The sequence below is a fragment of the Procambarus clarkii genome, chromosome 59, assembly GCF_040958095.1.
Source record: "Procambarus clarkii isolate CNS0578487 chromosome 59, FALCON_Pclarkii_2.0, whole genome shotgun sequence".
Taxonomy (NCBI): domain Eukaryota; kingdom Metazoa; phylum Arthropoda; class Malacostraca; order Decapoda; family Cambaridae; genus Procambarus; species Procambarus clarkii.
Genome location: NC_091208.1, coordinates 29,226,650 through 29,242,793, shown reverse-complemented (window position 1 = coordinate 29,242,793; position 16,144 = coordinate 29,226,650). Strand labels below are relative to the sequence as shown.

General features: G+C 37.9%; 2 protein-coding genes across 2 annotated transcripts; both read left to right on the top strand.

Moving 5' to 3' along the window:
• Positions 1-14,519: 14,519 nt before the first annotated feature.
• LOC138353783 (tigger transposable element-derived protein 2-like) lies at positions 14,520-15,005 on the top strand. Its single transcript, XM_069307183.1, has one exon. It carries the CDS (start codon positions 14,520-14,522, stop codon positions 15,003-15,005), a length of 486 nt encoding a protein of 161 aa, XP_069163284.1.
• A 112-nt stretch (positions 15,006-15,117) lies between these two features.
• Positions 15,118-15,855, top strand: LOC123768532 (tigger transposable element-derived protein 1-like). The gene is made up of 2 exons (XM_045759179.2): positions 15,118-15,387; positions 15,469-15,855. Exons 1-2 carry the CDS (start codon positions 15,118-15,120, stop codon positions 15,853-15,855), a joined length of 657 nt encoding a protein of 218 aa, XP_045615135.2.
• The last annotated feature ends 289 nt before the right edge of the window (positions 15,856-16,144 follow it).

Here is a 16,144-nt window from a genome sequence, read left to right as displayed (position 1 = left end):
ATTGTTCACTTCACACACAATGTTTTTAGATGTTTGCATCAGCTTTGCTGGTGCTGGGTACGGCTGAGATGGTGCTGGGTACGGCTGTGCTGGTTGATTTTCTGCTAGTTCGTGAAAAATATTGACTCATTTTCATTTGTTTCCTTCCTTTTGTCATGTCCTCGAGACAAATATCTTTCATCATCCTTAGGTGTTGATAAAAGCCTGGTAGCTCTGGATTGTCAGTTTGTGAAACAATATCAAGGAGTTTTTCAACATAGAACAATGCGTCAGCACACGTAGCAGATTGTAAACTGCTATCATTCTCATCCTCATCTTCCTCTCCGTCGTCGTCAACAGTGCCAGTAACATTTTGTATAATCTCATCATCTGTTAAATGACCAATAGGTGGATCGACTGCATCAATATCTAACCACTCCTCCACATCGTTCAACGTCAACTCCACCTCACCAACGGCACGCAGTTCTTGATAAATATCATTTGAAAATCCTTCAAAATCCATTTCTTCCTCAGTCACTTCATCAGCATGATCAAGCAACAGGAGTTTTTTCCAACAATTTCTTAATGTTGACTCTTTAAACTTTCGCGTTCCGTGGAAACGCGCGGTTGACGGGGGTCATGTGCCTCGGCGTGCGGGTAAGCGCAAGGTGACACCCAAATGTGTATACTCGTTCCAGCTTTCTCACCTTAATTCTCGTGCTACGTCGCTCGTTTTGGTATCATTGTGTTCGCAATTAAATTCTCTACAGGTGTGTATAAATATAATGTCCAAAAGCCTAGCATGACTCCCAACAGCAAAGCCTAAAGTCGGCAAAAACACACAAAATCAGTAACATGTGCATTCTCGTTCCATTTTTTTACCTTAATTCTCGTGCTACGTCGCTCGTTTTGGTATCATTGTGTTTGCAATTAAATTCCCTACAGATGTGTATGAATATAATGTACAAAAGGCTGGAGTGCCTCCCCGCAGAAAAGCCTAAAGTTACCCGTGAACGAGCACCAATTTGTACACTGCAACCTAATGTTCAACTCGTTCAATTTGATAACATCAAATTTCGTGTTACGTCTTTCATTTTGGTATCAAATTGTTCGCAATAAAAAGGCGAGTATTTTAAAACTAGTCCCAGAATAATAGAGCAATAACTGGATTTTTAACAAATATTTTAATTCTGGACGCTCATCATCACAAAATTATTTATATCTTTCCAGTGTTCTGACATAAATATTTGTGTTACATCTTTCATTTTGGTATCAAATTGTTTGCAATACAAAGGCACGCATTTTAAAACTAGTCCCAAGATAATAGGACAATAAATAGAATTTTAACAAATATTTTAATATTTGGACCAAAAGCCTATTTATAATATTTCAAGTGTTTGGACATCAAGTTTCATGTTATATCTTTGATTTTGGTATCAAATTGTGTGCAATCTAAAGGCGCTTATTTTAAAACCACTACCAGATTGATCTGATAAAATTTAAATTTTTAAAAAATATTTTAATGAGTGACTCAGTGCTGCGTCGTTGGAACCTATTCAGTAGAAAAATGAGTGACGAGATAGTTAGTCTGTGGAACCTTAAAGTGTTAACTTCATCCCAAACTTTAGCTCAGTTGTAAATGGCTTCCTTAATTGAGTATTTTTTGTAATGTTCCAGTGTTCCTTGACCTCGCGAATCGATTCCTTGTCTTTTGTCTTCATCTGACTCAAACACCACCATGATTTCTTTATTCATTGCTCGTTTGTAGAGCCTTTTCATTGCATATATAACATCCATATCCATTGGCTGGATCAGAGAGGTGGTATTTGGAGGTAAGGCCTTACATTTGATGCGTCCATCATGTGACGCTAATGTGTCGAGCCCTACATGAGCTGGGGCATTGTCATCCAAGAGTAATGCCTTGACATCATTCCGTCTCACTCCACACTTGTTTATTTGAAAATCTCTTACTTCTTTGCAAAAATGATTTTTGAACCAGTCTACAAAAATATCTCCAGTAAACCAAGCTGTTTTAGAGTTGTAGTAGACTACAGGTAGCTTGTTCATTAAATTTTGAACCAATAGTTCAGCGAACCATTGTTCGTCGAACCGGGTGAGTAAACCCTGGAAACACAAACTGAAACTGTCTCTATTTTCCGCTTGTTACAACTTGTAATAAAGTTGTTACATCTTGGCTTAACGTGTTTATGATGTATTAGAACGTTGTTACAACTTGCTATATTGGTTGTTATAACTGGTTAGGTGTTAAAAATTGTTCAAATATTGTACCAACGTCGTCGTAGTTTTGGTGTGTGTTTGGCGGGAATCCGGCCTGAAAAGTGTACGAACTAACCGGAGATTCGTTGAATCGGGGTATGTTGAATGGAGGTTGTACTGTATATGTTTTGTTCACCACAACTGTACAACTAAGCTGATATAGTTAGTTCAGGCACTAAGAGACGTTACCTCACACAGTCAGCTGGCGGCTGCCTCCCGCACTCATTCAAGTTTACATGCACTAAAATTTCTCCCCAACAATACCGTTTGTGGTGTTATTTCACTATATACAGACGTTATATATAAGTATAACTATACAACTAAGTTGATATAGTTAGTTCAGGCACCAAGAGACTTCCTTACTCACAGTCAGCTGGCGGCTGCCTCCCCCACTCATTCAAGGTCACACGTACTAAATTTCTTCCCCAACAATACTGTTTGCAGTGTTATTACACTATATACACATATTATATATAAGTATACACATATTATATATAAGTATCTACATGTTGTATGCACCGTAACTGTACATCTAAGCTTGTAGAGTGCCCAAAGAGCATAGTGGCCACCCTCTACACAGCCAGACAAATCATGCAGACAACGTCATCTCCGTCACCCAAATGGCTCCTCCCAACATAATCCTTTTGCTGTTATTACACTAATACACACACATTATATATAAGTAGCTACATTTGTGTTCACCATAGAGAACCACTGAGCTGGTATGGTGAATGCAGACAATAACAGGTGGCTACACAGTCAGTAACGAAGCTATCTCCCTCCGTCCCTCAGCATCACTCCTCCCACAGCGCTAATTATCACAACAATCTTGCTATTATTACAATCCTGGTCATTTTTATCACAGTCAGGGGGGTCATCTGTAATATTGTCATCGCTAAATAATAGCAGTTATATATTTATTTTGACATTTTTCTGCGATGCTGTGGTCACAAGCTGAACAGCAATGCTATTCACTCATGCTGCATGCACCAGCCTTGGTTGCTCCAACAGTACTGTGCCTCTCACACTGGAGAATATTGTCCATGATTTAAAAAAAAAAATGGCGTCTGTTTACAAGAGCCCTGAGGAAGCTAATGTGAACCCCGTGTAGCCGCGGGCCATTTGAATCGTGCCTGGCACCCTATGGTGTATATATACGCCATGTAATTACCTAAGTGTAGTTACAGGATGAGAGCTATGCTCGTGGTGTCCCGTCTTCCCAGCACTCTTTGTCATATAATGCTTTGAAACTACTGACGGTCTTGGCCTTCACCACCTTCTCACCTAACTTGTTCCAACCGTCTACCACTCTGTTTGCAAAAGTGAATTTTCTTATATTTCTTCAGAATCTGTGTTTAGCTAGTTTAAATCTACGACCTCTTGTTCTTAAAGTTCCAGGTCTCAGGAAATCTTCCCTATCGATTTTATCAATTCTTGTTACTATTTTGTATGTACTGATCATATCACCTCTTTTTCTTCTGTCTTCTAGTTTTGGCATATTTAATGCCTCTAACCTCTCCTCGTAGCTCTTGCCCTTCAGTTCTGGGAGCCACTTAGTAGCATGTCTTTGCACCTTTTCCAGTTTGTTGATGTGCTTCTTAAGATATGGGCACCACACAACCGCTGCATATTCTAGCTTTGGCCTAACAAAAGTCGTGAACAATTTTATTAGTATATCACCATCCATGTATTTAAAAGCAATTCTGAAGTTAGAAAATGTGGCATAGGCTCCTCGCACAATATTCTTTATGTGGTCCTCAGGTGATAGTTTTCTATCTAGAACCACCCCTAGATCTCTTTCTTTATCAGAATTCTTTAAAGATTTCTCATATAATATATATAGGTTGTGTGGGGTCTATGTTCTCCTATTCCACATTCCATAACATGGCATTTATTAACATTAAATTCCATTTGCCAAGTGTTGCTCCATATACTTATTTTGTCCAGGTCATCTTGAAGGGCATGACAATCATCTAAGTTTCTTATCCTTCCTATTATCTTAGCATCATCAGCAAAATGTGCACTGTGGGACATGTTACTTATGACGTATATATACGCCAACGCCATGCGCAGTTTAACGGTTAAGTGTTGTAGATTAGAGGTAAACAAGTAAAAAATATGGAACGCCCAACAGTGCAGACTCTAATTGTCAGAAGCCTCTAGACATGATTATCATGCTACCATGAAATGATTTAAAGTAAAGGATGTTTCAGAAAAAATAAAATAATTTTCTAATCTAATAACTTGACCAATTCTCATTCAAATAATCTTGAAATTTAACATAATGTGTAGAAACAACTGTAAACTCTTATGTTTAATGTTTTTTCCCTTGTATAGAAATGCCGTTCACTGGAAAAGAAAAGGCATTTTGTGTGTTAAAGTATGCTCAGAGTCGAACAAAACTGTGCAGCAGGCATTTGTGAATGAATTCGCTAAAAATGCACCAACTGTTATGCAGATTTGGACATGTCACAAAAAGTTCAAAGAAGGCTGTCTGTGCAGGGCAGAAGGATCTGGATGACCAGATCAATGACCAATACCAATACCAAGAGTATTGGAAGTGATAGTCGAGTAGGTTTGGGAAACTTTTTTGTAAAATCCGAGAAAGTCCATAGGAAAAACAAGTCTGGAAACCCAGGTTCTAAGGGAAGAAAAAACAAGGGGAAAGAAAAGGAAAGAATGAAAGAGAAAGATAGATAAATGGAAGGATAAGCTTATGTTAGGGCACATTTGTTAGAAAGTTTAGAGCATTTGAGTATATAGTGTGAAAGGTGATTCTGAAATTGCCTTTATCTACAAATCATTCTCTTGCCTTGGTTACCCTTTGCATTTTATCAACTGTGCCTATTCTCAAGCGAAACAAAATTTCTTTCATCCTAAACCTACTTCCAACACTAGTAGCACTGTGCTCTGCCTTCCCTTCATATCTGAATTCAAATCTTTTACTAATACCTTTCGTCCTCTTGACATAAAACTCATCTTTCGACAAATTAACACACTTCGTAGCAATCTAGTTCACACTGCTCCTCCTCCTGCTTCTAATGCTTCTGGTGTCTACTCTATTTCCTGTTCATCTTGTCCTCTCCAATACTTTGGTGAAACTGGCCATACACTTAATGACAGACTTAACACAAAAGAATATAAAAACACAAAAAGTCATAAGTCTGCAAACACAAACAATGCTCTCTTCTGTCATATTAGGGATTCTAATCATCCTATTGATTGATCTTCCTTCAAAATAATCTTTCCTGCCTCTACTCTACACAGACACCGTCTTGTTGAATCGGCTCTATTACTCACCATACAAGCTTAGATGTACAGTTATGGTGAACAAAACATGTAAATACTTATATATAACGTCTGTGTATAGTGAATAAATGCAAAAACAGAATTGTGGGAGGAGAATGAGGGCGAGTGAGGTGTTGTTGAGGGAGGGAGTGGCAGTGAGTGGCTGGCTGGTGTGTGGCGGTCACTTCTCATTGCATTTTGACTCACAATACCAATTTAGTGGTTCATTATGGTGAGCAAAACATGCAGATACTTATATATAACCTGTGTATGTAGTGTAATAACAGTAAAACTATTTGTTTATTGTTTTATGAACATAATAATTAAATCATTAATATGCACACCATAATTTTGAGTACAGCGATGGTTCACACATTTTATTTTATAACTATATCACAATACATACTATTGAATAATATTACTGCCAAAAAAAAAAAAAAAAAAATCAGAGACATTGAAATAATTAGGTAATAATATATTTGTGGCAACTGCCGCCTGACAGCTCGGGCAGAGTAGACCTCGTCTGGCAAAGGATCTGTCAACGGCCCTTTTTTGCCAGACTTCCCTACCCTATTGCGGCTAAAATATGCCACCTACGACTTTTTTGTTACTTTTTCCATGATCAGGGAACACAAATAAACACGAAAGACGAAAGAATTTTTTTGAATTTTTTGTTGCTCCTGTGGGTGTTGAAGCCATTATGACCCTTAGCGGCTCAAGGGTTAAGTGACAGGAAATGCAGTCAACCATTTCTGTCTCACCCGGGATTCAAACCCAGAATTCTCGATTGTGAGTTTAGAATGAACCCAGGTGTAATACTAGGACCTCACCCATAATTGTCACATAATTGAATGTGGAATAGGGAAAAACAGGCTGTACTTAACCTACAAATTATTTGATAAATGTTGAAAATTTCACTAGGACCGGTTGTGGATAGTAAGCTGTAACCAGAGGATCACATAAAGAGCATTGTGAGAGAAGCCTATGCTATTCTAACAAATTTCAGAAATGCATTTAAATATATGGATCAAAAAATATTAAAGAAACTGTTCACACCATTTTAAATCTGTATTTCTAGAGTACAGGAAAGAGAGATAGAGTACACAATAATTTATATTTGGAAAATGTTAGAGACACTGATTCCAAATCTGCATATGGAAATAACTCCTCATAAGACCACCTCATAAGACCAGGAAGTATGGTAAGAAGTGCAAAATAGTCCCATTGAAAAGCAGAGGTGCAATAGGTATGCCAAGAGATAATTCTATCAGCATTATGGGCCCAAAACGTTCAACATGTTCCTTCTACACATAAGGGACATTGTTAGCTGACCCTCTCACGGTGTTAAAGAGAGAACTTAATCAACAACTCCAAAAGATACCTGATCAATCAGGTTATGAGTCATACATCGGGCTACAAACAGCTGTGTCCAATAGCCTGGTTGACCAGGCCACCAACCATGAGACCTGGTTAAGAGACCCGGCCATGGACAATTGATCCCCCTGAACCAACAAACAACACACAGGAACACATAGACCAAAACTGGAATATTTCAAGCACATAAATAAACTTGAAAGGGTATAAAGACATGTTACTAAATCCCAAGGCTGGAAGATAGGAGGAAAAGAGGTGATATGATCACTATGTACAAAATAGTAAAAAGAATTGGCCAAAGAAACAAGGAGGATTTTTGGAATACGAAATTTCAAGAATATGAGGTCATTTATTAAGCAAGGAAACAAAGTTAACAAAAAAGATATGAAAATTCTCTTTTGCAAAGTTGTAGAAGACTGGAACAAGTTAAGTGAGAAAGTGGTGTATGACAAAACATCAGTATTTTCAAAGTGTCATATGACAAAGATTACTGGGAAGATGCAACACCATGAGCATAGTTTTCATCCTATGATTACATTCAGGAAATTGCATGCACACATTCACAGGTCAACGTCCTTGGTCCACAATTAAGGGTCCTGGTTTTCATATTTGGGTGCACATAGATGATTGGGTATTTCCTTTATCCTGAAGCCTTTGTTCACCTAGCAATAAGTAAGTCTCTGCAGGGTTTCATCCTCGGTAAGGTCATCAATAGTTAGCCAGGGGGAGGGGGGGATACCTCAATAGGCTTAGTAAGTTTCTTGTTCCTGACTACTGGAAACCAAACCATAACATACATACAAACTTTCTCATCAGCCCGTCCTCCTAAGGTTACCCAACATCAAGAAAACGGTCAATTTAAAGTGTCTTCTCCTAACCTACCAAAGGACCCAAAACAATAAATCACTTTTGCGACAGTACATCACTTTTGTGAGCCGCTTTCATTTTCTAGTACAAACTTTTTTGGACTTATGTGACGCATTCGAGCGAAAAGCGACATTCTTTGTAGGAGGAAAGGTTGTTTTCATACATATGCATACTTTTGTACAAATTACTACACATTTTTGTATACATGCAATATCACATACTTTCACACATACTCACTAATAACTAATTTTATGATATTAACCACTGTGATGCGCCGAGTTTATTGTGACTTCTCCCCTGTGTGCATAGAATCAAGTGTTTGCAAAAAAATTCTTGATCTTTGTAAAATGATAAATTCCCTTTCCTGAACACGTACATGTAAAAAAACTAGAAAATTCCACTTACTTTGGCTGTGGGAACATGGAGAAAGGAGCATGTTTGCTGTCCCAGAGGCGATCGTGCGGACCATTCAAGCACCACGAGTTGCCACAAATATATTTTCAATTATTTGTTCTATGTATTTCCAATTCAGTTTTATTTGTTTTTTGTATCGTATATGATGCATATCTGTGTTCTTTACAATATGTATACAGTAAAATGTTCATAATGTTCCATGGAACTGTAATACATGTGTCAGTAATGTGTCTACAATAAATGTTTATTGTTGCAATATTATTTGTTCAAAATTCACTAGAATTACAATATGTACAGTTTCACATACTATTTATACAGTAACACACTGTATTACACATTGGCAAATGGAATTTAATGTGAATAAATGCCTTGTTATGGAATGTGGAATAGGAGAACACAGGACCCACACAACCTATAAATTATGTGAGAAATCTTTAAAGAATTCTGATAAAGCAAGAGATGTAGGGGTGGCTCTAGATAGAAAACTGTCACCTGAGAACCACATTAAGAACATTGTGCGAGTAGCCTATGCTACCCTTTCTAACTTTAGAATTCTTTTAAATACATGGATGGAGAAATACTAAAGAAATTGTTCACGATTTTTGTTAGACCAAAGCTGGAATATGCAGCGGTTGTATGGTGCCCATATTTTAAGAAGCACATCAACAAACTGGAAAAGGTACAAAGACATGCCACTAAGTGGCTCCCAGAATTGAAGGACAAGAGGTACGAGGAGAGGTTAGAGACATTAAACATGCAAAAACTAGAAGGTAGAAGAAAAAGAGGTGATATGATCCCTATGTACAAAAGAGTAACAGGACTCGATAAAATTAATAGGGAAGAATTCCTGAGACCCGGAACTTCAAGAACAAGAGGTCATAGATTTAAACTAACGAAACAAAGCTGCCAGAGAAATATAAGAAAATTCACTTTTATAAACAGAGTGGTAGACGGTTAGAACAAGTTAGGTGAGAAGGTGGTGGAGGCCAAAACCATCAGTAATTTCAAAGCGTTACATGACAGAGTTCTGAGGAAATGGGACACCATGAGCGTAGCTCTCATCCTGTAACTAAACTCAGGTAATTACACTTAGGTAATTACTCAGTACTTTGAAAGTGAGTGATAATCAATGAAGCAGTCCATGGTACACAGCGCAACTTTGCTCTCGTTACACCAGGTATAGATAGATTTTTGCTTCCTGTTTCTTCATTATGTATGCTTGCAAATAACGCACTCACGTACACCCTTGGCTTTAGTACCTGTAGGTGGAATGTAGCCAAGCTTGTGAAGCGTAAGGTAATCTTGAAAAGATTATAGGAAAAGATAAATTTGTAAGGTAGTCTTGAATAGATCACTTTGTAAGGTCTCTCACTGCACTGGAAGAGATTCAGGTATTCTTGAAGAGATTCAGTCATTCTGGAAGAGATTCAGCCATTCTGGAAGAGATTCAGCTATTCTTGTAAATATCTATGGAAAATACCACCACGGAAGCTGCTAACACTGTTCATCTATGTTACTTGTATCAGATGCATCATCAATGAACCCAGAAAACGATTAATCTATGTATCATCGAAAAAAATTGGAGATGGCATGGGTGGGCAAGTGAGGCACTCAGAGCTACAACTGGATACGCTCGCTGTATCGTCCTTATCAGTGCTGTATCACTTGTATCTGACCTTTGTGTTAGGTCTTTATTGCGCTTAGCTTCATCAGTATCATGACCCTTATGTTCTTCAAACAATAAGGTCTGAATTTAATCGACAGAGAGCAATCTTTCAACATTGTGTCAGACAGGTGTTTGGGAGCCAGAGGCAAGTGTGCCACCCATGGTTGCTCACTCAGTACTAACCCAGCCAGCAGCCCTAGGGCATTCTGGAAATTTTTTCCAAGATGGCTGCTTCTCACTGGAGGTCCCTAGAGTTCATTTCGTATACAACCTACCACACACGCGTTTTGAATGGATACGAAATATTCAAAAGGTGTTTTCTCGATTGGCGCAGTTTCCCACCGACCGAGTTTTCTAGGTTGGCATAGCACAGTGGTTAATACATACATTGCTTTAATGTTTTTTTATTTATGTATAAAGTATCAATGAATAAATTGGTCACTAAGCTCCATAACCCACATCCTGTTCTAATAAAATGATAATATAACTTGGTTATGATTTTGGCTGAGTTACCAAGAGATTTGAGTTTGTTAGGTCTGGTGAACTAATGGGCTTTTGAAGTAAGAGTGGAGGAAGGATGGGCAGACTGGGCTTTAACCACTATGCTGCGTGGCCTTAAAATATGACATTCCCATGGTGCGCCAAAAATAAATTCTTTGCAAAAAATTATTTTCTCTTCTTATATTGTTAAAATACAGTCTGTGATCACAGGAAACTAAAAAAAAAGTATTGTATGTGACATACTTTAGGCGTGATGGAGCTGAGAATTTGAGCAAATTATGGGCGCTGAACAATGAAGCACCTGGGGACACTCGACCCCACCACTCCGTGGGGCAGCAGTTGCTGCGAATATAATTTTTCACAATTATTTTAATATCTCTCATTTGTTTCTTCTCAGGTTATTTGCTGTAATATTATTCAATATTGTTTAATTTGTGGAATTCATATAGTTCAATGTTTGGAGCATCGCTTTGTTCAAAATTATGGGGCTCATATGTTTGAGACGTATGTGTAGGAGGCCTGGTCGATGACCGGGCCGCAGGGATGCTAAGCCCCGAAAACACCTCAAGGTAACCTCAAGGTAGGACATGTATATTATATTCTATGATCAATCAAACAGTGTTTTTGCTGTTATTACACTATATACACATGTTGTATATAACTATCTATATGTTTGTGCATCATAATGAACCACAAAGATCGTGTGTTGAGAGTTTATATACACAGAGTAAAAATCCAAGGTCAGCCTAGTGGTCGAGAGCTGAGTGTGGCAGGGGCTGCCTCAAATACATTTTTACATAATTATTTCAGTGTGCAGTAATATTATTCAGGAGTGTGTAATATATGGAATGTGTATAGCTAAATGTGTGGAACTTTGCTGTTCTCAAAAATATGGAGCTCATATATAGTGACATATATTCTTAGATCAACCAGTCTTCCTGATGTTATTACGCATGTTATACATCACTATCAACATTTATATGCATCATAACATACTAATAAGCAGTTCTGGTGGGTATGGTGATGAAATCAAAACACAGCATGGAGCCACAAGCAGACGATACCAGCAGTCACATGATGCAAGACAATACCTCCAATATTCTATACATCTCGCTATGATTAGCTATAAAACCACTGTTATTATCACATTCCTGTCACAAAATTCCGAATATGAATCTTCATGATTTATTTATGTCAATATAACTTTTTCTTTTACAATGAAGTGCGTACAAATTTTAACTCATTTATGCCCAAAAATTCATTGGCAGATTTTAACAAGTTTTTTTTTTACAAAAGGTTGTTAGCAATATTTTAAGTGATTCTCTGTGAATGCATCCTCAGATCAAATTAGGAGAGGTACGCAGCATGCATTCTAACACTTTACTGACTGAAAAAGCTTACACCATCAAACTAACTGTTGGCACACTCGGATGCTTCAGAAAATTTCACAGCCACAGTCATTCAGCACCAAGTGGAATTATTAAAAAATAATTCACTCCTGCAGTCACTCTTAGGGAACAATACATATTTTACTGGAAGAATAAAATAATATTGAACAAATTACCTTAATGAGCATATAGTTCCAAATAAAATATTATGCATTACATGAAGAGTTCATTTTGTAATATTTAATAAAAGAATAGCTAAGATATTATGTATCTCTTTGATCACACTGAATGATTTGTAGAAGATAAACCAAAAATTATTATTGTTTTATTTTAATAGAAATTTAATGAAAATTCTCTTTGGCTAAGTGTAAGGACAGAATAGACTACTATATTTCAAAATTAAAAATATATAATACCTAAATTAAGAAGACACATTCTAGTTTTGATGGAGGAATAAATGAGATCTTAATGAATCTGTTCTTGAAGACCGGTATGGGCAGTGTGGGCAGAAGTAAGGCTTTTCTCCTGTGTGAGTGCGAATATGTTTTTTCAAATTTTCTTTTGTAGTGCAACTATATGAACAGTATGGACAAGAAAATGGCTTCTCTCCGGTGTGAGTGCGCACATGTCTCTTCATATGAGTTATAACTGCAGTAGAGTATTGGCAGTAGGGACACTGATGCATTTTGATAGCAGTGTTGGGTGATTTCATGTGATCTCTTCTGACTCCTTTCTCACCAGTCCACTGTCCGCCACTGTCCAGCCCCACCTGTTGAGTATGCCTATCTTACTTAAAGCCACAACATAAAATATAAATAATTTTAGCAATTTTTTTCATACATGAACATTAAAAATACTGTATGTATAAATATGACTGATTACCATTCAAGTGGCAAAGGTTGATTTACTCCATTCCCTAAAAAAAATCCTGAAATCTTTGCAGCTGAAAATTATGAATAGTAGAGAGTGTGTTCTCTAATTTGTAATTAGAGAACACACTCTGTATTCAGAGAGTGTTGTAATTATACAATTTTTTTACTGAGTAAGATAATGTATAAGCAATTCATCACTTAATTAGGGATTAAATAATACCACACTGATAAATTTTACAAAAAATACATTTTAGCAATAATAAAAATAATTTTTTACAGCTATTAAATTTTAACAAGTATTAGTTTAGTTAAGTTTTACATAATATAAGTGCTTTTTTAAATTAAATTACAGCATATAGAATATGTATTAATTTGTCAGTCTTGCATAAAAATATAAAAATCCTTTTTCAATCATGTGAGCATCATGTACAGAATGTAATAAAACAAAAATGTACTGCATCAGCTAACTTTAACATTTATCATTGCAAAGTTTAAACTAAACAGTTTATAATTTCCCACTAAACAATAACTCATATAATATGTAATAATTTTTTATTTCCCACTCACATTTGTTTGACTTCAAATTTAAAAATGTATATATTTTGTCAATTAACAATTTCTACTTCCATAATTATATTTTGAACAATTTTTTTGTGTAGACAAAAAAATGATTCAGAGAATTGTCAAAAGATTCCATTAACCCTTCAACTGTGCACATCGACCAGGGTTATTTCATCGATAGTGCGCACATGAACAAGGGCTGATTTTAGGTCTAGCGAAAGAGTTATAACTCCTGGGGGGGGGGGGTATATGGAGCTCACATACATTTCCTCTTGTCTCCAGTAAACAGACGCCATCTTGGAAAGAAATGTGGGCATCCCCTCCTGGGTGTGAGAGTCTCATGACTAACACAGCAACTATGGGAAGCACATGCAGCAGCAGCTCACAGCACCACCATGCAGCTCATGCCCACAGCATCACTTAATGATGAAATAAATAAGTATTTATAATTATTTATTGATGATAGTGACATAGAAAACCCTGACAGAGATAAAGATTTTGTACATGGTTCAGATAAATGGTTCAGTAAATTTGATGCTGGTGGTGATGGTGAGGCAGGCAGCCACAGTTTTGATGCCTCTATGCATCATGCACTAGAACCTCATATTCCTTTAGAAAATGAACATGTGAAAAATTATTTATATTCAGGATTTAGTAAACAGGAATATGATGAGAATAAGGGTTTTGGCTAGAGTTAGCAATTATATGTGCAGTATATTGGGCAGCACTTTGCTATGCCATGGCAATTGGCGAGTTTGCGTGGCTATGCCATACATGAATCAATGGTTATGAGATTATTACACTCACCAGAACTGCTTAGTGGTTTGCATTGGTACAAAAATATGTAGATAATTATATATATATAACATATAAATACAGTGTGATAGCAGCAAAATAGTATATTTTATTGTTGTAATAGTATATTGTGATGCCATGTTAACCAAATATATCTGTACATACTGATGTCCTACACATTCTGTGATATAAATAACAGTATTGATAACCCAATGCATTATTGCATTTGAAATAACCATAATAAAGACATTAAAAATGCAAATACAGTGGCACCTCGATTAACAACGGCTCTATTTACGAGCATTTTGAGTAACGAGTGAGCCATTTGCAGCAAATTTGTCTCTATTGACGAGCTTCACCTCTATTAACGAGCAAAGCCACATGGTGCTTCCTAGCGTCTCGCGGGTTCTCACAAATTCTCGGACGCCTCCGAAACCAGTGTTGTTGTTGTATCGCGCACGACAAGCATCCCTCTGGATTTATTTGCGCTTTTCTTTGTTTTTTTTGTGGTTTTGTGACTGCAATTTGTAATGCATAATGTCGCCAAAGAAACTGCTTGCTAAAGACAGTGTTGGGAAGGGGAAGAAAGCGACAATTACCGTGGAAGTGAAGAAGGAAATCATAGCAAAGCACGAGCGTGGTGTCCATGTGACTGATCTCGTCAGGGAGTATGGCAGGTCCTCATCAACGATTTGTACCATTCTGAAGAGGAAGGAACAATTTAAGACGCTTGAGGTGGCTAAAGGAGTTACCAAGGTTACCAAGAAACATCCAAAAATCCTAGAAGAGGTTGAAAAGCTACAACTGGTCTGGATGAATGAAAGGCAATTGCATGGCGATAGTGTCTCTGAAGCTCTTGTTTGTGCAAAGGCCAAGAAGTTGTATGTGGACCTTGTCAGGAAGACACCAGGTGTGTCGTCTGAAGAGGAGGAAATATTTAAGGCAAACCGTGGATGGTTTGAGAAATTTAGGAAGAGAAGCGGTATCCAGTGTTGTGCGACATGGGGAGGCTGCCCGCTCTGATAAAGCTGCTGCCGAGAAATTTGTACCAGAGTTCCAGGAATTTGTTGCTAGAGAGGAGTTCTTGCCCCAACAAGTTTTTAATTGTGACGAGACTGGCCTGTTTTGGAAGAAAATGACGAAGAGGACTTACATCACACAGGAGGAACAATCTTTGCTTGGCCACAAACCGATGAAGGATCAGCTTACTCTCGTGCTCTGCGCCAATGCAAGTGGCGATTGCAAGGTCAAGCTGCTGCTAGTCTACCACTCAGAAAATCCACGCGTGTTCAAGGCATGCAAAGTGTACAAGACGCGACTGAATGTGATGTGGAGGTCCAATAAGAAATCCTGGGTCACGCGGATATTCTTCACTGAATGGGTCAATGATGTTTTTGGCCCATCAGTGAGGAAATATCTTGACGAGAAGTAGTTGCCACTCAAGGCCTTGCTTGTGCTCGATAATGCTCATGCACATCCTCCACAGATGCAAGAAGAATTGTTTCCCGAAAATCAGTTCATCACCATCAAGTTTCTTCCTCCCAATACCACTCCACTCCTCCAACCTATGGACCAGAAAGTCATTGCAGACTTTAAGAAGCTCTACATGAAGGCCTTGTTGGAGAGGTGTGTTGATGTGATAGACAATACAGAGCTGACCCTCAAAGAATTCTGGAAGAACCACTTCAATATCCTGGGTGCCTTACATTTGATCGATAAGGCCTGGGAAGGAGTAACACGGAGGACCCTAAACTCTGCATGGCGTAACCTGTGGCCTGAGGGTGTCCCTGAGCGAGACTTCGAAGGTTTTGGTCCTGCACTTGCATCTGCATCTGCACCTGTGGAAGACCCCGGAAGTGCATCTAGTGGATGATATTGTTGCTCTGGGGCAAACTTTGGCTCTGGAGTTGGATGCTGCTGATGTGCAGGAGTTAGTGGAGGAGCACAGTGAGGAACTGACCACTGAGGAACTCCTGGAACTTCAGAAGAAGCTTAATCAAGAGGAAGCATGAGAGCTCTCATCAGGGGAGGAGGAGGTAGGGGGAGGATGCTGCTGCCTCTTCAAGTGAGATCAGGGAAGTGTTGGGAATGTTTGAAAAGGTGACCGCAGTCTTGGAAAAACATCACCCTGATAAATCAGTGACAACCCGATGTTTGAATAT